This window comes from Pipistrellus kuhlii, unplaced genomic scaffold (assembly GCF_014108245.1).
Source record: "Pipistrellus kuhlii isolate mPipKuh1 unplaced genomic scaffold, mPipKuh1.p scaffold_m20_p_20, whole genome shotgun sequence".
Taxonomy (NCBI): domain Eukaryota; kingdom Metazoa; phylum Chordata; class Mammalia; order Chiroptera; family Vespertilionidae; genus Pipistrellus; species Pipistrellus kuhlii.
Genome location: NW_023425516.1, coordinates 2,807,508 through 2,834,213, shown reverse-complemented (window position 1 = coordinate 2,834,213; position 26,706 = coordinate 2,807,508). Strand labels below are relative to the sequence as shown.

Here is a 26,706-nt window from a genome sequence, read left to right as displayed (position 1 = left end):
GCGCTCTCCACGCACACTCTCCACGTGCTGTCTGCAGCGAGAGGATCCTCCAACCTGGAGAACCTGCGACAGAATGACCTTTGAATTACACAATCTTTGTATGTACTGCCAGTTATTAATTTGAGAGAAAGACTACTTACTACCTTGAGTAAATGAAGCATTCCTAAATTACGAGTATTCTTAATTTCCTTATTAAGAAATCTCACGTGAGAAATTGAGCTATAACTATTTTGTAATGAATCATGCTATACATTGCAGTAATTAAATAAACCTCAGAGGTTATTATGGGATCAAAGAAACCCTGAAAGGCCCGGCTGGTGTGGCTCAAGGGTTGAGCCTCGACCTATGAACCAGGAGGTCATGGTTTGATTCCCGGTCAGGGCACATGCCCGGGTTTTGGGCTCAGACCCCAGGATGGAGCATGCAGGAGGCAGCCAATCGATGATTTTCTTTCATCATTGATGCTTCTGTCTTCCTCTCTGAAATCAATAAAAATATGTTAAAAGAAACCCTGAAAGAACAATGGCTTAGAAACCGCCTAAATTGTCTATGTTTGTGTGAGTAAATACGGACTCTTACACCCATCTCTGACTGCCTCCCCACAGTTGCTGTATGTGTTGAATGGAGCCCTCTGTGGCAGATGTAAGGAACTTGGCGTAAATACCCCAGTGGCAGGCAGTGCACCACCTCATCATCTGGCCAGTCCATTTCCTAGTGGCCTCGGGTCTGCTCAGGTTCTGGCCCTGCCGGGGCGTTGATGGAGAGCTTCATTTGCTGTAGTGGCAGCAGTAATAGCGGAGAGTGAGGGCTCCTATTTTCTAAGTGGGCAAAACTGGGAGTGTCATGCATTACAGCAAGAGCTTTTCGTGAGAAGGCAGCATTGTCTGGCTGCTAAAGGCAAGATTTAATTGTTTCAGCAAATCAATTAGTCTTTAGGGACTTTAATCAGTCAAATCTGATGCGTGGATGAGGTATTAGAAAGCTTGTGCCTGGAAAACCATTAGTCCTTAGTTTCTCTCTGCCTGTCTTTCTTGTGTGTTTGTGTGTGTATGTAAATACCGTGGCTTCTACAAATTTGTCCTCATGACCTCTTTACTGGAAGAACTTAAGGTTATAATAGTGAAAAAGGAAAAACAAGGAGATCTCGATGCCCACTTCTTTATGGTCTAGTGTTCTCTTGGAGTTGTCAGCATTGTGCTCTGAGGATGTGAAAGGTGCTCACAGCCTTTCTGTTCCCAGGGTGACAGTTTCTCCCATTGGAGTCACTCATCTGAGCGGTGGTCCAGGGGTGGTTCCACTCTATCCCAGGCTCTCCCTGTTCTCTCCACTGAGGCCCTGCTCTCTGTCTCCACTTGGAACCAACGAGGTCCTTCTTTTCCAGATACACATCAGGGGACGTGAGGGTGTGGGACACCCGCACCTGGGACTACGTAGCCCCCTTCCTGGACTCCGAGTATGAGGACGACGAGCCTGGAATGCAGCCATATGTCTCCTTTGTGAGGATAAACAGCTCGCTGGCAGTGGCAGCTTATGAGGATGGTAAGTAACCACAACCCTCCTCCCTATTAAGGAAAAAAAAAAGCTTTACAAAAATTAAGCAGCTGTGGCCGGCTCCCACATGTAATCCCTCCATACATACACGTGGGCACACACACATGTTCACACACATACACTCTTTGCTTTATGTGAAGAAGTAGGCCAATAACCCACAGTGCATTTGTAGGCATCGGAGCACAGCACCCATTACACTGGTGCTTCATTCCTGCTGGAGCTGTCAGGCTGTGTGAGAGGCAGGTGTGGGGCGGGCCAAGCCATCTTAACAAAGAACTTGTTTGGTGTAAAATATTAAATATACTTGGCCTACTTTTCCTTTAGTCTCTGCCTAGTTCAGAGGGAACAGTGAAAAGGGTAGACATAGATAATCTATTGACAAATATGGAAATAGAAAAATAAAAGTCAGGGCCTAGCTTTCTGGCACTTACATGATTTATGGTAATATGTTGTCTTGCTGGGACTGATTTTTGCACACAAGCAACTGTGGATTTCCGAATTAGGTGAGAATAGTCTAATACAGGAATACTTGGCAGTTTATAGCTAATAGGAATAATAGTTGAAATGGCCGTGAAAATCCTATATTCCTTCCACATGCTCCTGACTTCACTATAGTGTAAAATTTGAATTTCCAATACTGTTTCCCTACTTGCCTGAGGGCTGGACCACAGATAGTTGAGAATGTTCGTGTTCATGTCGTGGCCCCATTGCACATCTTCAGAGTTAGTGTTATTGGTTGGCTCAGAGGGAAACCACTGTGGTAAAATAAGTTAATGGGGAATTTCATATTCATATGCCATTGGAAAAAAATTAGGGCTGACATCTGTAAAATATTTTCATTTTAGTATTTTAAGAACATGAATGCTGTTCTTCTGGCTTGACAGTATTGATGGTCTTTTATTCAGCCTCTAGATATCCGGCTAAGCTGGGTTTCTTTTGGTATATAGTATTTTTTTATCTGTTTATTGAGATCTTGGGTAGATAACATATGAGCAGCTTGAGTGTGTTTGCTACTTCCCAAATTATCAATGAAATGTAGTACTTTTAAGTTAGAATCATACAGAGTTAGAAGTATCCAGTAGCCTCCCCTGCCACACACACACACGTGCACATTTTTCTTCTGGAGGGGAAACTGAGGTCCAGAGCCCCCAGTTAAGTGATTTGCTTGCGGATGAGCCATTAATCAGTGGTGAATCCAGAACTGTGCTGTGTCCCTGGGACCCTGCATGGTCGTAGTGCTGGTCAGGTAACAGTGAGCACAGACACAGAAACAGGCACCCAGCTCTTGTACCTCCACTTCTCATATCTGTGAGCTTGAAAACAGAGTTTGAGGTGATGTGCAAGTGTGCTGCAGGTTTATATTGTTGGTTAAAATTGTCTTTGTCACCAACACTGGGAGACCATGTAGATATGATAGAGAAACTACTTTTGTCTGCATGTACTTGGCACGTAATTGCCAAAATATATACTGAGTGGCCAGATTATTATGATCTCTGAAAGCATAATTGGCCACTCAGTGTATATCCTATGTAATAAAAGGCTAATATGCAAATTGTCCCCTCGACCAGGAGTTCGACCAGCAGTGTTCCTCCCTGTTCCTCTGCCTCTAAGCCCCCTCACATTTCACACGCAGACGCTACGCTAGGTATTTTTCTGCACCAGACAACAAAAGGAAAGACTAAGGACTATTTAAAATAGCTTATTAATTTGTCATCTCCTCTTCAGTGAACTGTGTGCGTTATTTTTCTAGATGGTAGTTGTGTGTGTGTGTGTAAGATTTTAATTTTTAATTCATACGGAGTGGCTTTATAGTTTAATATTTTTGATTAAGCATATATTTTTGAAGATGTAAAATCAAACTAATACAAACAACTAATAACACAATGAAAATATATTGGGACGTCTTGCTTCTATTCATTTTTGTCAACTCCATTCTAAAGCAGTTTGTTGTTAATCCTTGCAGTATTTTTGCATTGCGAATACAGATATCAATTTTTATAGCCCCTTTTAAAAATAAAGGATGATAAACTTCCTTATGGTAATCCATAAGTTGGCTTTTTTCACTTAATAACATATCTTTTTTATTGCATAAATTTGATATGTAACATTGTATAGTTTAAAGTGCAAAGTGTGTTACTTTCATATATTTATATAGTATAGCCTGATTGCCAGGTACAATATTATTGTCTAAATTCATTTTACTGTGCATTAGAACCTTATGGCTCATTTACAACTTGTTATAGGTTTATACCTTTAGATGCCATCAATCATTTCCTCTGGTAACCATCATTTTACTGTTTGTTTGTTTTTTACAGTTTTGACTTATTTAGATTCCATATATAAGTGATTATACAGTATTTGTCTTTCTCTTTCTGACCATCTCACTTAGCATAGTACACTCAAGATTCATCTATGTTGTCACAAATGGCAAGAGGTTGTCTATCCTGAAATAGTATGATATATGCATTTGAGTATATCCTTTTCCTAGCATCTCTTTTTAGAAAGTCCATCTCTGTCTACTCACTGGTTGGAGGTGGCGCCTTTACAGGTTTGTAAGTATGAATTCTTTTAGTATTTGTCTGCTTCTGGATGTTAAGTTCTGGTCCAGTGGTCTGTCCAGCTGTTCACATTCACATCGTCCTGTTTATTATCACTTGTGTCCTGTTCTGGGAGCTGTTCCTATTCTAGGTAGAGTCTGCAGTACTTCCATGCCTGCATCGTTCACACTGAAATCTGACCTGTCTCAAATTCCTTTTGATACTAGTATTTTGATATTAGAATTTTGATATCAAAATTCCTTTTGATATTAGGAGCTGTTGTGTTTTTCTTGCCTTGCTGTGCAGAAACACTGTACACCCTCCTGGGGTACTGAGCTTTGATAAGAGCTGTTGTGTTTTCTTGCCTCTCTGTGACTCTGAGCTTGTTTTACCAGTCTGATTGGGGTTGTTACTATTTCTGCGGTAAACAACAACTTCTCACTTTCTCCGCAGACCTCAGGTGGCATTGTCTGCGGTTTCACTTCAGTGTAACAGATTGTCATGGCAGTATTCATACCAAATATTCATGAGGAGCTACTTCTGGGCAAAGACAGATTGAAATGATCAAACGTATATTTTCACGTTCCTCCTTTCCAGGAGCAGAGAACAGGCTCTTCTTAGGTACAGCAGGGCAGAAAGGAAACTTACCTTGTGGGGTGTGCTGTATAAAATTTGTAACTGTGCCCCACAGAAGAGGAGAATGGGATAATAAAATGAGTTAATGAACTCCAGCTCCCTGGTTGTGCCAACGGGAAGCTCTGTAGCCGCTGAGACCTGATGGTGATCCGCACACAGAAAGAATCAGATCCAGAGGAGGGATGGAAACGGCTTCGGGAGGCAGTGAGTCATCCCTTCATCCCCTTCAGCCTCCTTGCTGCGCAGGAACACTGTACACCCACCTGGGGTACTGAGCTTTGGCAAGGTGATCCACAGTTGTGATTTTTTGAATTCCAACCCACTGGCCTCATATTTCTTCTGCCTTGTTTCCGATTGTCAGCACTGGCCATCCTCCAGTTGATTTTACCACTAATTGTGTTGCACGTTACCGTACCAAAATGAATCAAATCAGAATGCTTTTCCTGGAGCATTAGATAAAGCAGGCGAAGGTTCTGAGTAATGAGCAGATGCTGCTAATGCGGGGACAGTGGGAGACCTTGCCAGGACTCCATCTGCTCCATGCTTGCCTGCCTTTGGCCTTGAGCCACAGCATTAGGGAACGGCAGCGTCCTGGAAACCCACTCCCTGTTCACAGAGTTTGTCTTGAAAACTCACTCTGTGCAGAGAGATGAGGCTACACTCTTCTTAGGTGCAAAGAAGTTCGTTCTTGTTCCCCCAAAGTGGGGAGAAGAGCGACAGGACCCAGTGCAGTTTAGCATGTGGAAACCTAGATGGGACAGCCAACAGTCGTCTTTCTTTGGTGCCATCAAGCAAGGCAAAGTGGCTTATCCACTTCTGCAGCGCTCCCAGTGTCATTGTCTGACACACACATGCTCCATTGTCCGGGACTGGCTGCCCTGGGCTGGAGTGGCTCTGATTTCTCATTTACTGACATATTAACAATGGATGGAAGTGGGTCTCTCCAAGCTTCTTTTCAGCAGTGAGCAGCAGGACTGTGTTTTAGTTAGGCGGCTGTGGAGACTGATTTTGTTTAGTGAAAGATCAGCTCTTCATCATTTTGCTTCTGTTTCTTATTTGTATGTGGATGATGACATTTGAATGTAGTGCCCTAACCTTTGAGTGCAATATTCAATCTCCTCCCCTGCCCTGGTCAAAATGGAAGTTTGAGAAGTGGGTTATGAAATTACTGAAGCATTGCTTGGAGATGGCTGAGACAGTTGGCTGTGGATGGGGAGAATTTTGTGTTTTGTTTTGTTTTCAAGGCCTTTCTTTTCTGGTCTTTTTTTCTTTTAGAAGTTTCAGTAATCAGTTCTTGCCTGAAACCTGTGCCTACTGTGCTTAAATTTAGGAATCTTAGACTCTCAGTGAACAAAATAAAATGGAACAACTTTCTGACAAAACAAAACAAACAAACAAAAATACTCAATATATTCCTTTTCAAAGATAGGATACATTAGTAAATTTAAACAATTTATTAACAGAAGGAATGCTTGCAGAAAAGGTATACATTTATATAAGGTATAATACTTATATAAGGTATAAATGCTCACAGTTTAAAGCTGTTCAGAGTGGAGTTAAAAAAGGAAATGCAGAATTCTGAACTGAGGTGGTTATTTCTGTGTTGAGGAAATACTAGTATTTCTTACGGCATTGAACTTGAATGTTGACTGCCACCTGGTGCGGTCTAGAGTGTTAGATTTCCAAGGCAAGCCATAGAGATTGTTTCTGTGATGGAGGAAATTACTGAATAAAATGCTTTTTAAAGATTTTTTTCTATTTTCAGTGAGAGGAGTTTGAAATTCTACTTGCTTTACACTTGCTTATGAATGCTTTGTAACTAATAGGGCAGTATTCCTCAAACAGGTTCCACAGATACAATCATGGGCGGGAGTTGTGAGATCCTTAGGAACATTTTTAAAATCTGGGCATTTTTTATGGTAATATAAAAATAGTAAAAAGAATCTGCAACTTTTGACTTTGTAGCTGAACCAAGCTGCGGGATTTCAGAATTTGAATTTGCATTTTGTAGTCACAGGCTGTTGGCACCCAGTGATCACCTACATGCCTTCTAATGCTTTGTTTTTCACGCTGAGAGTACACGCTGAATCTTAGAGGTCTAGAGCTCTCCAATTTAAGAAACACTGGAGAGGGAAGTTCTCATGCTGTAGGCACAGACTAGCAGGTGATCAATTTTAGTATCACTATGAAGTTTTGAAGTTACTAGTGAAAATAATTTGAAATAATTTTCTCATGCAGAAAAAAAGTGATACATTGAATTTATGATATAAGATTTGATGTTAATCCTTTGGCTTATTGGATGGCTTTACCGAACACTGATGTTTAATAAGACAGTTTGATATATAAATTCAAAGTAAGCTTAACTGTAGTAAAAGCTTAAAAACCAAAAGGAGCAGTGAATAGCACAGAGAAGCTTTGAGGAGATAGCTGAAACTCGAGAAATAAATTGTCCAAGTTCTTAAATTTACCTAATGAAAACCAAGCATGAATTTGTTTTTTGGAAGAAAATAATCAAATTTTAAGTCAGAGAATTTAATTTCCTTTTCAGTACTGACAAGTTTGGTTGTAGCATTTATTTCATCTGAAACCCTAGAGCTCTTTTAAAGCAGGAGTACATATATTTGTGGAATATATTCTTGTTTTAAAAGCAAAATGTGCCTGCCTTTTTAGTTAAAACACCATTACGCAGGCACATGGAGTAGGAAGGCAGCCCAGTGAGGCCAGGGACAGGTGCAGCAGAGTCTGAGTGAGGCCGTGGCCGGCGTGTTCGGGAGGTACAGCATATAGGGAGATTGGGCAGGTACGTATATTGAGGATGATGGGAGCCCGTTTTCTTCTTATTGGAGAAGGGAGGTACAGATAGGGAAAGGAGGTACTCAGAATGAGCCCTGTGGGGCAGAATAGGAATAGGAAGTGTCCATAAAATTCATGATTTTCAGTGTAAACAGAGAAGTAAATAGAAATGTGTATGTGTGTGTAAGCATATATGTTCATGTATATCCTAGCTTTGTTTGCAGAGAAGGTATAAAAGGAGCAACCAGCCTAATAGCAATGAGCTCACCTAGTGCTTAGATCTTGAAAATATCACTCTCTACTGAAAGGAGCCAGGCTACTTGCAGAAATGGCTGATTCCTGGGCTGAGGCAGGGATGATAGTCTCCAAATATTTGAAAATTAAACAGAATACTCCTTCTAAAGAACAGAAGAAATCAGCAAATATTTTGAACTGGATGAATGTATGGGATGTAGCTAAAGCAGTACTTAGAGGGAAATTTATGGTGTTAGGTGCTTCATTAGAAAGGAAAAAGTCTCAAAACAACATAACTGTTTACCTTAAGAAACTAGAAAAAGGAAAAACAAAATAAGTGTAAGGAATCCTGTATAATAAAGAGCTAATATACTAATTAGACTGAACAGCAGAACAACTGTCTGGACGACCTTCCAGAGGAAACCAGGGCTGCGAGGACCAGCCGAGGCAGCTGGGGCTGTGAGGGCTGAACCCCCTGCATAAATTTTGTGCATTGGGCCTCTAGTAAAGTAATAACATTAAGAGCAGAAATCACGCCGAAACCGGTTTGGCTCAGTGGATAGAGCATCGGCCGGAGGATTGAAAGGTCCCGGGTTCGATTCTGGTCAAGGGCATGTACCTTGGTTGCAGGCACATCCCCAGTAGGGGTTGTGCAGGAGGCAGCTGGTCAATGTTTCTCTCTCAATGATGTTTCTAATTCTCTATCCCTCTCTCTTCCTCTCTGTAAAAAGTCAATAAAATATATATATTTTTAAAAAGAGCAGAAATCAAATAGAAGAGAGAGAAAAACAATACAGAAAAGTCAATGAAACAGAAAACTGGTTCCTTTAAAAAGATCAATCAAATTAATAAATACTAGCCAGAGTGATCAGGAAAAAAAGAGGAAAGAAATTAATTGCCAACATCAAGAATGTAGGAGAGGGGGACATCATTACAGAGACTACAAATGGTAAAAATACTATAATGAAATATTTAGACAACTTTATGCCATTAAATTCAACCAGTTAGATGGAATGGATAAATTGATTTTTTGAAAGACACAACTACTAAAAATCACGTAAAAAGAAAAATGAAATAGCTTCATTTTCATTAAAAAAGTTGAATTTCTAAATTAGAAATTTTATACAAAGCTGCAAGCTCTGTGACTTTACTGGTGAATTCTATCAAGCATTTAAGGAAGAAATAATGCCAACGTTATGTACTTAAATAAACTAAACTAGAAGGAACACTTCCCAACTCAACTTATGAGGCTAACATTGCCTTGATGCTAAAATTAGATTAAAAAAAAGGTATAACTGATACATGAAAATAAGTAAAATACAGATTGATATTCCTCATGAATATTCTTATCTAATATACCCTGTTTCCCCGAAAATAAGACAGTGTCTTATATTAATTTTTTCTCCCAAAGTTGCACTAGGTCTTGTTTTCAGGGGATGTCTTATCTCTCCACACGCTAGGTCTTATTTTCGGGGAAACACGATAAAAGAGTAATATGCAAATTAACCACCACTCTGCTACGCCCACAAGCCATGCCCACCAACCACACCCACCAACCAAATAGAGTGAGCATGCAAATTAACCCCAACCAATGGCTGCCACTACAGAGAGCAGGAGGGAGGCTTGGGTTTTCCAGGCAATGGAAGAAGCCAAGCTTTCTGCCTGCTCTTGCCGTTCTAGGCCTCCACTCAAGGCTACAAAGTTTCAATTATAGAAGTTAAACAAATCCAAACAGAAATGGTGGCAGCCACGGAGCAAGCAGAAGGCTTGGCTCCGCTCCAGACTACAAAGTTTCAATTGTAGAAGGTCAATAAATCCCAGATACCAGGGCCTCTGCTTGGGTTGCCAGGGGCGTGGTCGGCCTGCAAATCACCACAGGCCCCTCACCCAGCCCACCCCATGCCCCAAGGGAACCCCCACCCTGATCCAGGGCACCCTTCAGGGCAAACCAGCTGGCCCCCACCTGTGCACCAGGCCTCTATCCTATCTAATAAAAAAGTAACAAGCAGATTGACCATCACTCCAACATACAAGATGGGTGCCCCATGTGAACACAAGGAGACCACCACAAGATGGCCAGCAGGGGAGGGCAGTTGTAAGGCACCAGGTCTGCAAGGGAGGGCAGTTGTGGGTGATCAGGCAAGCAAGGGAGGGCAGTTGGAGGTGAGAACCATCGATCAGCTACCTCCTGCACACTCCCTACTGGGGATGTGCCCACAACCAAGGTAAATGTCCTTGACCGGAATCAAACCTGGAACCCTTCAATCTGTAGGTTGACGCTTTATCTACTGAGCCAAACCAGTTAGGGCTAGGCATATATTCTTTATACCAGTAAGGAGAGAGAAAGAGAGAGAATGAGAATGAATGAACAAGGTGTCTAAGCCTGAATGCCAGCCTGGTCTAGGCCCTGTGCTGGGCTGTCCTGCCTGGTCTGACCCAGGGAGGTGGTGGTAATGTTGTGGAATGTTCTGGAATTGATTTCACCTTAACTCATTGATGGGTCAGAAGTAGAATTTGAGATTTTAATTGTGTACATCAGAGTTAAATATTATAAAATTATGCAAATCAAGATTGGAATAATAAATAATCAAAATATCCCATTACTAATCATAACACTATAAGGATGTGTAAACAGGTTATAAGAAATTTATAATTTATAGTATTACATGTACAAAAACAAATAGTACCAAAATATATATAGCATAAGTAAGTGTGCTTTCCCCTCCAACCCGCTTGGCCCCTGATTCTCCAGATTTCTTACTTGTCAAGTCTAAAATGCAGCTTCCAGAATGCTTCATTACTTATTGGTGTTTTTGCTTGTTTGTTGTTGTTGTTTTTTAAGGAACAGAGTTGGCTTTGGAGCTTGTGCAGCTGGAATGTGGAGTATGACATGCACGGTGGGTGCAGCACCATGACCCTTGTTTGCACTGATATTCATCACCCCCGGGCCACCTCTTCCATGAAAGCAAATGATTTTGTCCTCTCAGACTTATGCCACCTTTACGTCCCTGGTGCTCACTGCATAGCGATGTGTTATGAGCTTAATGAAGAGGTGCACGCTTAGTGAGTGCTGTGGGTATAGTTAACATTTTTGTTAAAATGCCTTTCCTCTTGTTGCAGGATTTCTTTCGACTCCTTAATTTTTGACACACAAGTGTTTATGCACATGGTGGAAATGGAGGATGCCAGCTGTCTTTATAAATAGTCAGCTTCATTCCGTGTCTCTGAACTGCAGTTAATTGATCCTGTCTACTTAACTATTGTGAAGCGAGGCCAAGCCTCAGGTATTATTGCGCCAGCTCGAGAGTAGAAGCTGCTGGCTAAAAGAAGTTCTAGTTAGGAAAGCACTAGGACAGACTAGTGCATGAAGTGACCAGTCTCTGGCTTCCTAAACTGGTAACCTGTTTTAAATTTTATGGTGCATGAAAAAGATTAAAGGGGAGGGGCAACACCAACTGTGTAGGTTTTTTTTTTTCTTTCCAAAACCAGTTCAGCAGTTATTTACCTTTCAAGCAATTAACATAATTACCATTATGCTAAAAAGTAATTTTGGAAAGTTCTGCCCTGAGCTCTTATGACTCCACCGGGACAGTTTTAGTTGGGACTTATCTTTTTGATGGAAGCCTAATTGCAATTTTGGCTTTGTGCACACAAACAGAAGCAGCTAATTGTTTAGGCAAATAGCAGATTAATTTAAATATGCATCCCTAATAAAACAAAAATGGTATCCATTATGGTCCTTGTTCCCATGATGAGGAATATAAATATTCTGTGCAAGTACCATTAGGCGGAGGTCTTAAGGATCGTCGACATTATTTCACAGTGGTAGCACTTTCCTGATATCGAGTCATCTTTACAAAAGCTAGCATAAATCAGTGTAAACTCATTTAGAGCCCATTTCTACTATGTGCAGTTTCATTACCACACTCTGGCTGGCCTCCTTGGGGAGGCGGGAGGGCCATGCTACAAACTGGCATGGGTGCCCGTCCACAGCTGCTGAGCAGGCTTTATGTCTCCTCAAAAGACTGGCCATCGTTACTCATGTCATCGTTAATGACTGTTGCTTGTCTAGAGTGAACCAGGAGTTCCTTCAGCCCTGCTACCCCTTGTCAAGGTGGGACTGCCAGGCCCTCTTGTCTACTGGATTGGGCTGATAGCCTTCACTCATTGTTTTCTTCCATATTGTTTAGAGAGAACCTTTTTCTTTTGTCTGCATCCTTTTCGTAGATAAAAACAGCGAAATTGTTGGGTCCCAGCATCTTTCATCTAGCTCAGAGGTGGAGAACCTTTTCTCTGCCCAGGGCCATTTGGATATTTATAACATCATTCGTGGACCATACAAAATTATCAGCTTAAAAATTAGCCGGTTATATTTGGTCAAACATTTAATTGACTTACCCCTCATGCCTTGGCAGGGCCAGACCAAATGATTTTTCAGGTCTTATACGGCCCTTGGGCTGGACGTTCCCCACCCCTGGTCTAGCTATTGAGGTTTTATTGGGGAGAAAGAGAAACACCATCTCCCCTTTTAGTTTTCCCAGTGCTGGGCAAGTGGGGCCCCTAAACCCCAGCTCTTAGGGGTTCTGCCTGGCTCAGGGAATGATAGCAATAGCATACGTCTTAAGTCGCCAGTAAAGAACTACACAGACCCTCCCTTTGCATTTGCTGAGGTTTCATTTCTACTGGGCCTGGCAGGCAGAATGAATGTAGTGGACAGCTTCCAGGGTGTCCTTGCTTTGAGGTCCCTCCGCAGTTTCTCTAGAGGCAGCATGTTCACATACTTGAACGAGTCTTTTGGCCTCCGCTGGTTGGACAAGGATGAGGACCCTGGCCTGGGAGCAGCTGCTTCATGGACAGGATGAGCCGGTCGGGCCTCAGATTTTCAGTGTCAGGTGTGTGCATGGAGTCGATGACTTCATGGAGCTGGGAAAGGGCAAGCTGGTTTGTGGAGGCAGAGAAGGTTGAGACAGTTGAGAGAGAAGCAGAGTAAGATACGTGGTGAGACACATAACTGCCTCGGTTCCGGTTGTTCCTGGTTCCCATACTTCCTGCCTTCAGGTTCCATAGGCAGTCCCATTCCTTCCCAGTGAGTTTTCTTTTGTATCTAAGCCATGTCAGTGGATTTCTGTTCCTCACAACCATATGCTCAAAATAAGAGAGTGCTCAGCAAACCTTTGTTGGCTTTCAACTATGTTCAGTATTCTGAATTCACTTCCCAGTCAGGAATGTAGCAGAAAAGGGACACAGTCCTGCCACTTCATAAGGCCACACAATATCAAGCCATATCTGTGTTATCCTGTGTCTGCAATATGTTAAAGAATGAATTCCCATCGATTTTAAGGATCACCACCTGTTTCTGATCGGCTTTGATTACTTCTTCCTTAATGCAGGAAGTGGACGGGGACCCGGTTCAACCTGAAATATTTGGGAAAATTAGCTGCTGCTCTTTGGGATCTTAAAATTCTGCGACATGACAAAAAGTTAAGCTTCTGTATTGTGTTATTGCACTTTGTATATATGTCTCTGCTATATTTTAGTTATTAAAATGCTTAGGGTTCTCTTCAGTGTGAGTTTTATGTTGTGAGAATAGGTATCGTGTCCTTTTTATGTCCCCCCCGACGTGAGATGCTGGGTGGATGCCACTAGAGTGTCAGCTCCATGCAGGCAGGGACTTCTTTGCTTTGTTTTGATGTGTGCTCTGTGGTTTCCCAGTGTCTAGGATGGTGTCTGGCTCAGAGCAGGGCTCAGCAGGTACTTGTTGAATGTGTTGTTGCATTAATTTATTTTTGGCTTCATTTTGGTTAACGTGAATGATAACCTGTGACATTGCTATAAAACAGTCTTATAATTCAAGTTTTTACTGTTCTGAATATTTGAGGTTGTAAAAGTAGTCACAGGTTATACTATTATATATAATAAAACCCTAATATGCAAATAGACCAAATGGCAGAACGACAAGTCACTATGACACACATTGACCACCAGGGGGCAGATGCTCAACACAGGAACTGCCCCTTGGTGGTCACTGTGCTCCCACAGGGGGAGTGCTGCTCAGCTGGGCTCACAGCTGGCCTCCATAGCAATACTAAGGATGTCTGACTGCTGACTGCTGGCTGGCCTGTGGCAAGCCTAAGCTGTCAGTTGGACATCCCCCAGGGTTCCTGGACTGCGAGAGGGAACAGGCTGGGCTAAGGGACCCCCTCCTCCTCCCCATCTGAGTGCATGAATTTCATGCACTGGACCTTTAGTACAACTGTTAATCAGCTGGTTATAAAATTAGCTTTTCTCAAAGAGGACATAACAGTCCCTCCCTGTTGGCTGCTGTGTCTGTTCCTGTCCACCTTGCCCACGTGTTTTTGAGTCAAATATCCAACAGAATAGTTGCAAAGTGAAGTTGCAAGTCTTAGAGAAGCTGCAGGATTTAATAAAAGTGATATTGCAGGAGCACTGGAAGTGGTAATTACACTGATAAATAACAAATTGCTTTTCTCCTTTATTTTAAAAGATAATTGTCTGTTTATATAAAAATAACAGTGTATGTGGGTTTTATAACATGTAGAAATAAAAAGTATGACAATAGCCGAAACCGGTTTGGCTCAGCGGTAGAGTGTCTGTCTGCGGACTGAAAGGTCCCGGGTTCGATTCCAGTCGAGGGCATGTATATTGGTTGCGGGCACATCCCCAGTAGGGGGTGTGCAAGAGGAAACTAGTCGATGTTTCTCTCTCATCGACGTTTCTACAATAGCTCTTTATCTCTCTCCCTTCCTCTCTGTAAGAAAAATCAATAAAATATATTAAAAAAAAAAAAAAGTATGACAACAGTAGCACAAAGCCTGGGAGGGAGGAGATGGAAGTAGCTGCTGGGAAGTTCTTACATGTGAGAGGTGATATAATATCACTGTGGTAAGTTACAGGTGTATGTTAAAAATCCTAAAGCAACCATTGAAATAACACAGCAAAGTGTTTTGGCTAATAAGCCAACAAAAGAATTAAAACAGAAAAAGAGTGGGTAAAGGTGCAAAGAACAAATGGGACAAATAGAAAAATGATAGGTTAAGCCCATCTTTACCAGTAGTCACGTTAAAGATAAATAGTTTAAACACACCATTTAATAGGAAGACCAACTATAAGCCATTCATAAGAAACTCACTTTAAATATAAAGACACAGCAAAGTGAAAGGACAAAAAATGTATACCATGCTAACATTAATCCAAAGAATGCTGGAATGGCTCTGTCAGTTTCAGACAAAGTAGATTTCAGAGCAAAGAGTATAACCAGGATAAGGGATATTCATATAATAAAGGGTCAATTCATCAAGAAGACATAACAGTCCTAAATTTTATGCACCATAAAGTGGTCCTGGAGGACTTGCAGATGATACTGGCACCATTGACTGGTGAGGAGCTGACCAAGTTCTATACTGATCAGTTGAAATAGAGAAAATAACAAAGATGATGGCACTATAAGCATTCAGAGAGAATTAAATTGATGGGGCCCTAGCATGTATTTTCCAAAAGGCACTTCTTAGGATAGCTCTGTGAAACTCAACCTGTGGGGAAGCCTATTTTATTGCATACAATTCTGTTGGAAAAATGATGCCAACAAAACCAATACTTGATTAATAATGAAAAATGTGTTTATAGATAAACTCCATGTGTGCTTAGAGTGAGCTGTGGTTGAATAACTTCCACACTTGGCAGAACACAGGGTGAGTTGACGTCAGTTACTCATCGATCTCACAGTTTTTTTATGCACTTGTAATTGCAGCTGCTCATCCTACACGTTTCTAGCTAACTTCCAGCCCAGCCTCATCATGTACCTAGTTGCTTTGGACAGTTGTTTAACCACTCGGAGCTTCTGTCTCTTCTCTTTTGTAAAATGAGGATAAGGATGGATGCTCCTCCCAAGACGAAGTGAGCACTGGGTGAAAGTAGATAGATGACAGTGTCTGCGTGCTTGAAAAACCCTTGCAAGAAGCAACTCTCATTTCTTTCTACTGCTGATTGTGAGGTTTCCAACAAATGCCACGCAGAAATATTTGCAAGAGGTGCATCTTGGAATGCACCTGTCTCCTATTTTATGTGCAGAGCTATTAGCGTTTTCTATTCCACGTCTGTTTCTTCGAGTCAGAAGGGAAAGAATTTACCAGAATATTTGCCAGGGAATGTGCTGTAGAGCCTTTGTGATTTGCTTATCCCCCAAGTTTATCATAATTCTTGTACTTCAGATATTGAACATCCTATTTTACTCAAAAGCTCTGCTTTGGTTTGTAGTCACCTACTTAAGTCTACTGACAGTTTGAAAGTCTGGCAAAGAACCCAAAAGTATTATTTTCTTCTGACAATATTTATTTAGTGCTGAAGCATACTTCATAGTGAGTTCATAAGTTCAAATAATTTATCATTTAAAGACAAAAGTACAAGGCAAGAAAAAAGATGGGAAGATGGATCACAAAGAGAAGAAACAGGAGGAGCTACATCTGTTTTAGGCAGTAGGAAGCTGTAGGTAATAGGACTGGATTTATGGATGAGCAATAGAGGAAATTAGTGTTATTAATAGATTAAAAATGCTTTATGCACAGTAGGAACTGTAGAATACATAAAAATAAATGATTGGTCTGTCTCCAGCATTTTATGTGGTTTATCTCCTCTAATGTACCCAACAGCCCTGGGTAGTAGGTAATGTTATCTTCAGTTTTACAGGTTAGGAAACAGGCTCACTGCTTTATATAACTCAACTCAAGGCCTTCAGCTGGCGTGTGGAGCTGGATCTGAACTCAAAGAAATAGCCATGGACTGTGTTATCTCCACAGATTGTTTCTGTGAATTTTGAAAAAATAAAATTAGTTGGAATTGGAACAAACCATTATCCAGCATCTACAGAAAGTAGTTCTTTTCTTGGGTAAACCTTTGAGGGAAAAGAACTAGCTTGGGATCGTAAAGAAATGATTTGGTAAGAAAAAGAATCAGTTGTATTGCAAATACAGAAAAGTATATATCTGTAGGGGACTGAAAGTCCTATAGACCGCTGGTTCTCAAACTCAAGCTTTTGCTCCAGTTGAAAATCTGCTTTTCTAACAAGCCCCAGGGATCCTGATGGTCTGGGCCCACACTTGGAGAGCAGCGCCATAGACAGTTTGAGAAAGGTGGAGACATGGCCAGTGTGTGTAAGAGGACAATGTGTGTAGCAGCAGTCAAGGTGCTGGGGAGAGGGTGGATTGTAAAGTCGGTTTTTAACCAGTGTGGCAAAGTCAAGCTTGGGTTTTTACAACTGTGCACAATAAAGCACCACGGCCAGGGGTAGTCTAGAAGAAGGAGGTGGTGAGGAAGGATGTAGACTACTTTTAATGGCTGTTTTCAGGCATTGCTAGCGTCTAGAGCAGGGCCTGGCCTAGAACAGGTGCTCAGTGCTTATTTGTTGCAGGAATGGACAAGTAGAAGGAGTTAACTCTCTATGTTAGCACTACACAGCAATTAATTCTTCTTAGGGTTTTTTGCATGAAAACATTTTAAAAAATTCACTTCTTGGTAAAGATAGTTTTTGGAAAACATTTTAGTATTTATCATTTACTAGAAGGAGGTAACAGGAAACTTCCTCCCTGCTCTTCTTCCTTTCCTCTGGCTTATTTCCTTAGAGGCCAGTTATCATTAATAGTTTCTTGTGTGGCCTTCCAGGATATTCCACGTGTGTGTGTGTGTGTGTGTGTGTGTGTGTGTGTACACGCACGTAAATTTTTTAAAACCCAAAAACAGTGTAACATACTACCCAAAGCAATCTGTAGATTCAACGCACTCTCCATTAAAATACCAATGGCATATTTCATAGACCTAGAATGCACTTTCCAAAAATTCATCTGGAATAAAAAAAGACCCCAAATAGCTGCAGCAATCCTGAGAAAGAAGAGCAAGTAGGTGGGGCTCTCAATAACAGATTTCAAGCTGTATTATAAAGCCCTGTTCTCAAAACAGCATGGTACTGGCACAAAAACAGACATATAGATCAATGGAATAGAGCCCAGAAATTGACCCAAGCCACTGTGCTCAATTAATATTCGACAAAAGAGGCATGAACATACAATGGTCAAGACAGTTGTCTTCAATAAATGGTGTTAGGAAAATTGGACAGATACATGCAAACAATGAAACTAGACCACCAGTTTACACCATACACAAAAATAAACTCAAAATGGATAAAGGACTTAAACATAAGATGGGAAATCATAAAAATACTAGAGGAATCCACAGGCAGCAAAATCTTAGACATATGCCAAAGCAATTTCTTCACTGATACTATTCCTAGGACAATGGAAACTAAAGAGAAAATAAACAAATGGGACTACATCAAAATAAAAAGCTTCTGCACAGCAAAAGAAACTATCAACAAAACAAAAAGCCCACTGCATAGGAGAACATATTTGCCAATGTTCTATCTGATAAGGGCCTAATCTCCAAAATTTATAGGGAACTCATACATCTTAACAAAAGGAAGATAACCCAATCAAAAATGGGCAACAGACCTAAATAGATAATTTTCAAAAGAAGATAGAAGGAAGGCCAAGAAGCATATGAAAACATGCTCAAAGTCAATCTAAGAGATGCAAATCAAAACGACAATGCAGTACCATCTCACACCTGTCAGAATAGCTATCATCAATAAATGACAAGTGCTGGTGAGGATGTGGAGAAAAAGGAACCCTCGTGCACTGCTGGTGAGAATGCAGGCTGGTCTAGCCACTGTGGAGAACAGTTTGGAGTTTCCTCAAAAAACTAAAAATGGAACTCCCATTTGACCCAGTGATCCCACTTCTAGGAATACATCCCAAGAAACTGGAAACACCAATTAGAAAGGATATATGCACCCCTATGTTCATAGCAGCACAATTCACCATAGCTAAGATTTGGAAACAGCCTAAGTGCCTGTCAGCAGATGAATGGATTAAAAAACTGTGGTACATCTACACAATGGAATACTATGCTGCAGTAAAAAAGGAGTTCTTACCATTTGCAGCAGCATGGATGGAACTGGAGAGCATTATGCTAAGTGAAATAAGCCAGTCAGAGAAAGATAAATTTATATCACATGATCTCACTCATTTATAGAATATAGTGAACAACATAAACTGATGAACAAAAACAGATCCAGAGACAGAAACATTGATCAGACCATCAAGAGAAGGTAGGGGGAGGGTTGGGGTAAGGAGGAGAGATCAACCAAAGGACTTGTATGCATGCATATAAACCTACCCAATGGACACAGACAACAGGGATGTGAGGGCATGAGTGGTGGTGGTAGTGGGGGGGAGGTAGAGGGTGTTGGGGGAAATACACATATGTAACACCTTAATCAATAAAGAAATTTTTTAAAAAAATAAAAAAATTTCTTTTAAAAAGTCTTTTTTAACTGGTCATTTTATTTCAATTCCAAAGTATGGAGGTAACATTATTTAAGTAGCTCTCTATTCATGGATATTTAAAACTTGTAATTTTTTGACATAATTAAAAGCATTACAGTGACTAGCCTATATACATTTGTAATTTCATAAATATCCAATCGCCTTCAAAGTATGTGAATTAGTTTACATTCCCACCAACAATTTGAGAGTGCATTTTCCTGAATTCTCAAGAACAAAATATTTTATGAAATTTTTTTTATCTTTGTCAATATGACTGATAAAAATGGTATTGTATTATAGTTTTTATGTATCTTTTTCTAATTGTGAGTGAATTTTGACATTTTTATTTTTGAGTCGGTTGTGTTTCTTTTTCTGTGAACAACATACTCATGTCCTTCACTCACTTTTCAGGTTTTTTTTTTCCTTAGTGAATCTTAGAAGCCCTTTATATGTAACCAGAGGCCCAGCGCACGAAATCCTGTACACGGGTAGGGCCCCTAGGCTTGGCTGGGGATCAGGGCTGATCAGGTTCCCTGCCTCCCTGCCTCCTCCTTCCCTGGCTCCCTTAGTGCCCTGCTGCTGCTGAGGGTTGCCTGCCATGTTCCGTGCCACCCCCTGGTGATCAGTGCATATCATAGCAAGCGATCGAACTCTTGGTCGAACTCCCGAGGGGACAATTTGCATATTAGTCTGTTATTATATAGCATAGAAATTGGCCCTTTGTTATATGTGATGCAAATATTTTATCATTTATTTATTTTTTTACATTAAACAATTGTTATTTTATAATTGTGCATATGAAGTAAATTTAAAATTTACTTCACATTGAATTAAATTTAAAGTTATCCACATTGTGTTTTTTTTTTACTCCATAGGATTTCTTAATATTTGGGATCTAAAGACTGGAAAGTATCCTATCCACCGCTTTGAGCACGATGCAAGAATCCAGGCACTAGCCCTCAGCCAGGAAGATGCCACTGTTGCCACGGCTTCTGCTTTCGATGTTGTGATGTTGCATCCCAACGAGGAAGGATATTGGCAAATAGCTGCAGAATTTGAAGTTCAGAAACTGGTGAGCGTTTAGTCTGGTCATTTTGTTTTTCATTCTTAGAACCTCTGAATCTAATATAAACAAATAGTAATGGTGTTGGCAGCTCCCATTCACTCAGGACTCCCTGTGGGCCTCACATCCGTAAATCTCACCACTGCCTTGTGAAACAGGTACAGTCATTTTCCCTGTTTACCAAGAAGCCAAGAGGAACTTAGAGCAGTGGCTGGACCTGCCCCAGCCTCAGAGCAGGAGGTGTCATTCAGACCCAGGGCTCACTGCAGGGCTGCGTTTCCATTGCTGTGGGCCTCATCCGCTTTCACAGGACATCCACCCCTCGAAATCTAAGGCCTTGTACAGAAGTGAAAATGAGTTCAGTGACATTATCCCATCCCTATGGCAAGGAGAATTCCATCCTCCACTTTCTTCACCCCAAGTTTTTTTCACCTGGAAGTAAAAGTGCTCCTATGTGAAAATAGGTATAAGTCGGTGTCATGTTCCAGGATGTCATGTGTGAAGCTGAGCCAGCCTTAAAGAGTTCTTAAAAAGTGGAGTTTGCTTCTGAGTTCAGTTGTAGCAGGTGATTTGTTTAAGTTTAAGTCTGTGCTGAATTTGGGTTTAATTTCAATAAACCTGATTTTGGCACTAATAGGAGAGTGAACAGAAGAGCCAGCATTGAAGAATAAGTTGAGGGCCTGACCTGGAACAAATCCTGTTCCTCCCCCTTTCCTCCTGATGGGAATTTATTAGATTGAATAACTAAAAAGCAGAGTGTTACTGCCTCGCCTCCACAAGCTGCTTGTCCCTCCAATGCTCCAGCCTCAGCGATTTGGGTTTAATGTTCCCCAAAACTGCCCGAGACTGTTTTCCCATCTTGGGTTTTATTAGAAAAATGTGAAAGTGCCATATTTGTTTTCACAACTACCATCGTGCTTATTATCTGGTCTTTGACTAAAGAACACAGTAGAATAGCAATAATTATATGAACTCAGACAATTACTTAAGATGTGAGTCCCTCTATAAAATGTAAATCCTGCCTTGGCAATCGGTGGCATCCTGGCACAGACTGGATGCTTTTTGAAGTAGTTTTACAGCTCCCAGCAGTGGCACAGCCACTGCCAATCAGAGCGTCTTGGTCTGTCCAAAACCCAACATTAAGATGAAATGAAATGGCTGGGCTGAGGATGTCAGTCTCAGGAAAGTAAGGAGTGGTTTGTAGACCGGAGAGAGGGGGCAAGCTGGAGGCTTGTGCTGTAAAACTCCGTGTATTATTTCTGCCCGCGGGAGGGTGGCCACGGCTGCCCGTCACTGGCAGCCACCCCTGGCCTGGAGCGCCGGGTCCTTTTGTCTTCCCCAGATAGGCTCCCCGAGTCGCAGTGGCAGCGCTCCCGTGTTTGCGATGTTAGCCTAGAACTTCATCCTTTGTCCTAGGGGCCGAGGATTAGCAGAGCCGCCCAGATGTTCGCTCTCTGTCTCCAGCTCCCCTGGACAGCCCTCAGCCTTCACGCTTTGGGCTCGGTTATCTTGTTTTCAGGGCAGTACTGTCCTTTTACACCGTGGATTTTCATAATTGGATGGCTTGGCTCACCTGCTGTCGCGCTCTCAGAAGTTGCTCAGGGAGGTGAGAACCTGCGGTAAACGACGCTGGGAGGTGTGCACTCAGGGCTCTAGAGAAGCACATCATTCTCCAAGGGACGTCCCATACACGTGGAGAGAGAGGAGGGCATGGCGCAAAAATGCTGTGGCCGGGGCCTTCCTGCTCCCGATGGCATTGAAACCTGGAGAGCGCGGGTAACTCACATCCTTTTAATCTTTTAGCAACGCATTTTGGTATTTGCACCGATGTTAAAATGTGATTTTTGTTCATTTGAAACTGAGTGAATTTTATTCAGTTTCTGGTTTAAAGACACTTTTGAATAACTATTACACCTGCCTGGGTTCAGAATTTAAAAGACCCAATAAAGTTTACAGTGAGTAACACCATTTGCACCCCATCCCTCAACTCTTGCCTCTTTGAAAGGAGCCATGATTAGAAGATTCATGCACGTACAAGCCAAGTACATCACACCCTTCCTCTGCCCACATGCACACACGTTAGCACACTGGGAATCCCGTTACCTTGCTTCCTTGCTCTCTGCCCAAATTCACCTTAGAGATGATCCCATGAGTATCAGTTCATGAAGACTGTCTTCATGCTTTTTGCCCAAGACTGTGTGGTATTTCAGCGCCAAAATGGACTGTCATTTATTTGTAGTCCGTTATTAATGCGTGTTTAGCATTTTCCAGTTTTTAGTGATGAAAAAGTAAAGCTTTAGCCAGTAACCTGCACACATGGTTTTACATAAATGCGAGTTTATTTGTAAGGAAAGTCCTGGAAGGAACTTGCCGGGTCAGAGCGTAAGTGCACTTGACATTGTGGAAAGTGCCCCCGATTTCCCTCTCTAGACATTGGACCCGATTACATCCTACCAGCCAGAGTGGGGCCCACCGTGTGGTTGTCCCCTTCACTTGCAGGCCAGTGTCTCAGCAGACGATGTGACCTTTCCTGGTATGACAGATGGAAATGGTACCTCTGAGAATTTTCACTTTATAGTCTCTATTTAGGAGTGTGCTGTGTTTCTTTCATGATACGCATCTTTTCATTTGCATGAGAACGGTGTGTCATTTCCTGTTAACCGCCCCTCTGCCTGTCGTCTTCTGTGGGGTTGCTGGTCTTCTCCTTGACATGGAGGAGGAACTGTGGACTTTTTGACCAAGTCAGGATGAACTGTATGTGGAACCTGCAGGACTAAACAACCTTTATCCTTTCCAGGTTGACTACCTTGAAATAGTTCCAGACACTGAAAGGTACCCCGTGGCAGTGGCTGCTGCTGGGGATCTGGTGTACCTGCTGAAGGCTGACGACTCTGCCAGAACCCTGCACCACGTCTTCGGGCAGCCCATCACCTGTCTGGACGTCTCGGCCAGCCAGGCTGCTTTTGGAGTGAAGAGTGTAGGATGGGTGCACGAAGGAAACAAGGTACACAATAGAACATTGGGTTTTTTTTGTTTTTTTTTTAAATATATTTTATTGATTTTGTATAGAGAGGAAGGGAGAGAGATAGAGAGTTAGAAACATCGATGAAAGAGAGTCATCGATCAGCTGCCTCTTGCACACCCCCTACTGGGGATATGCCCGCAACCAAGGTACATGCCCTTGACCGGAATCGAACCCGGGACCCTTCAGTCCCCAAGCCGATGCTCTATCCATTGAGCCAAACCGGTCCCGGCCAGTTTTTGTTTTTTAGAAGGCAACTTAAATTTAAAGCTCCAAGATGTAGTCGGGAAATATGTACTTAGCATGGTAAAAATAAATAAATAAATAAATAAATAAATCAAGCATTTGAAAAGGATATGAGGTGAAAACAATAGTTTCTTTTTTCCTCCTTTTCCCCAACCCTACTCCACAGACAAAACTGGCAATAATTTCTAATAGATACCCACCTAGAAAATAGGTACATTTATACACTGAAAAACATACCTTTATAGAAAAAAGGTTGCAGCAAAATTTATATTTTTGCCAACAGTGCATAAAAGTACCTCTGATACTCTGTGAGCCAGAAGCAAGGAGAAAAGTTTTTAATTGAAATTCTTTGCATGATTACTAAATGTAATCACTACCTAGCGTTTTACTATCCTGACTGTAGGCCAAGTACTTAGTCTGAAAAGTCTTAAAGCTGATTTATGGAAGTCTCTTCTCCTCCAGTGGGATCAGGGGAGAGGGGGATCAAGTTTTATTTTGTTTCCCCTTTAATGTGCCTGCTCTCCACCCCCCAGCAGTGGTGTGATCCCAGGAAGAATGTTTGCGCATTGGCTCCTCTGGCAGCTGCTCCTCCTGAGGACCGAGGCCTTCTCCGTGGCCTATTGCGGCCTGCTGCCCCGCTGCCCGTGTGGCCTGAAGCATGTTGCTTAACTCTCTGTATGCCTCAGTTTCCTCATTTGTTTTTAAATATATTTTTATTGATTTTAGAAAGGCAGGGAGAGGGAGAGAGTGATAGAAACATCAATGATTGAGAGAGAATCATTGATCCACTGCCTCCTGCACGCCCCCTCCTGGGATTGAGCCCACAACCCAGGCATGTGCCCCTGACCAGAATTGAACCTGGGACCCTTCAGTCTACAGGCCAACGCTCTTATCCACTGAGCCAAACCAGTTAGGGCTCAGCTTCCTTACTTGTAAAAGGGGGGTTGTAGCAATAGCAACACCATAGAATTGTCAGCTAAATGAAAACAGGTCTGTAAAACTTTAAGCATCATGCTTGGCGTGTGACAGTTAATCATCACCGTGTGCCTCCTGGTATTTCTACCAGTTGTAGTTCAATGCTGGCTTCAGTTTGTGATTTATTTATTTATTTATTTATTTACATAGTTTCCCCTAATGTGTAAGTCACCTGCAAGGTCAGGTCTCATTTATCAGGTGTGCACTGATTTTGCAACTTAGTAGGTACTCAAAGATTTGAAGCATCCTGGATTCTAATTATGTTCTTCATCCAGTAAGATAGATAAGGCTTGTGGCTTCCTGCAGCCTCACTGGGAGAAGGCCTCCCTTTGTGCTTGAGGAGTGCATATGTCAGCGTATGTGGGCTGACAGGTCTGCGATGCTCCACCTCCTGTGTTTTGTCTTCTTAGGAAGTGGGGGAGGGGACGGCAATTGCTTTCTGAAGGCGGTTTCCTTTTTTGGGGCTTTAAAAAAACTTTCTTTTCCGATCCCCAGTGAGCTCATTTGTTGAGAGAAGAAAGACTACATATTTGCTTTCTAATTTTTCATCCATTATGCTTTCAAGTTTGGGTTATCTCATTTATTTCTCAAGTCTCAGTGCAGCGAGGGGATAGATATATGTAATACTAGCCTGGTTAAAATTTTCCATATTTTCCATAAATTTTTCATCTGGCCGATCCTATTTCTCTTTGACTTATCTAATTAGATTTATTTCTATACAGTCTTACATTTTGATATAATCATAGTGGTTATATTTGAGAAATCAGTTAAAGTGAGAGTCCAGCACAAAATCGTACTGGGAGCATCCTTTAGATATCCATGGTACAGAGGCACTTTTGTGATTGCCTCTGAAAATTTCCAACCCAATTAAAAGCATTGATTATAAGAATCTGCTTATTAATACCTTAATTTTATGGAAATTTATTTTAAAATGTGTTCTCTCAAATAACTTGCTACTGGTATTTTCATTGCTATTTTAAAATTAAAAGTGGAAGTAAATTTGCTACAGAAATTTGTTGAAGCATCCTTTGAAATCTGACAGTAGCAGTTAGATACCCAAATATTTTGTGTATGCAAGAGCAAGCCTCCAAACACTGTGGGTGGCTGGCGGTTGTTGTTAGTAATGACTTTGTGTTGAGATGTTTCTCCAACATGAATGCCACCCACTCGATCGTGAGGGAGGCCAAGCTTTTGTCTATGAAACTCCCCTTGTTTTTGCAGAGGCAGGACTCTCCATCGGATGGAGTTTAATGGGTTTTCTGCTTCCTCAGAAGAACCTGCATTTTTAAGAAACGTAACTGTCATGTAATATCTCTGCTTGCGCTGAGCCATGTCATCCTGCTGCTATCCTAGGCTGTAATGTCGTAATTCCCAGGTAGCTTCATGTGTGTGCTCAGTGCTGCTCTGCCTGTGAATGCCGTTTTGGCTGTGTCTGTGCTTGGCCTGGCAGCGTGTGTCCCAGCACATTCTATTAGGCTGGTGTCAGACTATTAGCAGTAGAGTTCGCCTGGAGCTACGTCCACATGGGGCTCTGTGTTTTGCGCCTCTGGCCTGTGTAACTCGGAATCAGATGAAGGCTTTATGAGAACATAGAGTTTGGCTTATCTTCGTTTGTACCTGATACAGAGCCGGGGCTTAGCTGGAGTCCATTATTGATTAACTGTGATAAAAACAGACAGCGTAGTCCAAATGTTGATATAAAATACATTTGAGTCTGGAACTGAAATCTCTCTGACCTGTAGAAGTACTCCAGAGGTATTATTTTTGTTTAACTGGAGGATATCCTTGCCCCGTACGATGATCACATTAGCATTTTATAGGCACCACAGCTGTCAGAGCATCAAATAATAATGGTTCACGTCCATCCACTCAGAGATCCAGCTAGCCAGTCATCTTGTGTGCATTCAGCACAGAGAGCCACGGAGCACCAGTTGTGTTCCTGGCACTGGAGTGTGAAACAGCCTCATGCACAGATTTCAGCAAACTGGTACTTGTCAAGTAACCCAACTCTGTCAACAAACAGTTTTCTAAGGAAATGGGACCGAGTAATGTAGCAAAATGTGCCCATTTAACCTTGAGAAAAGGCCTGGGAATACAGCTGGTCTGATCCTTTCCAGCTCCATGTGTTCTGGGACCAGAGAGAGTGCGTGCTCTGTACGTCTCCATTGGCTCATGGCGTAGAACTTCCCAGACTTTTGAATTTAGAGGCCAGGACTAGGGACCCCGCTTGGAATTGCCAGCATTTTCTTTGCCCAA

The 26,706-nt window shown here is 41.8% G+C and overlaps 1 protein-coding gene across 1 annotated transcript in view; it reads left to right on the top strand.

Moving 5' to 3' along the window:
• The window catches only part of FBXW8 (F-box and WD repeat domain containing 8), a 109,504-nt gene that overhangs the window by 47,305 nt on the left and 35,493 nt on the right, over positions 1–26,706 (top strand). Inside the window, exons 5-7 of the mRNA XM_036448888.2 lie at positions 1,382–1,539; positions 20,020–20,216; positions 23,005–23,211. Of these exons, the coding sequence (XP_036304781.1) occupies positions 1,382–1,539; positions 20,020–20,216; positions 23,005–23,211 (562 nt within the window). The remainder of the gene's footprint in view (positions 1–1,381; positions 1,540–20,019; positions 20,217–23,004; positions 23,212–26,706) is intronic.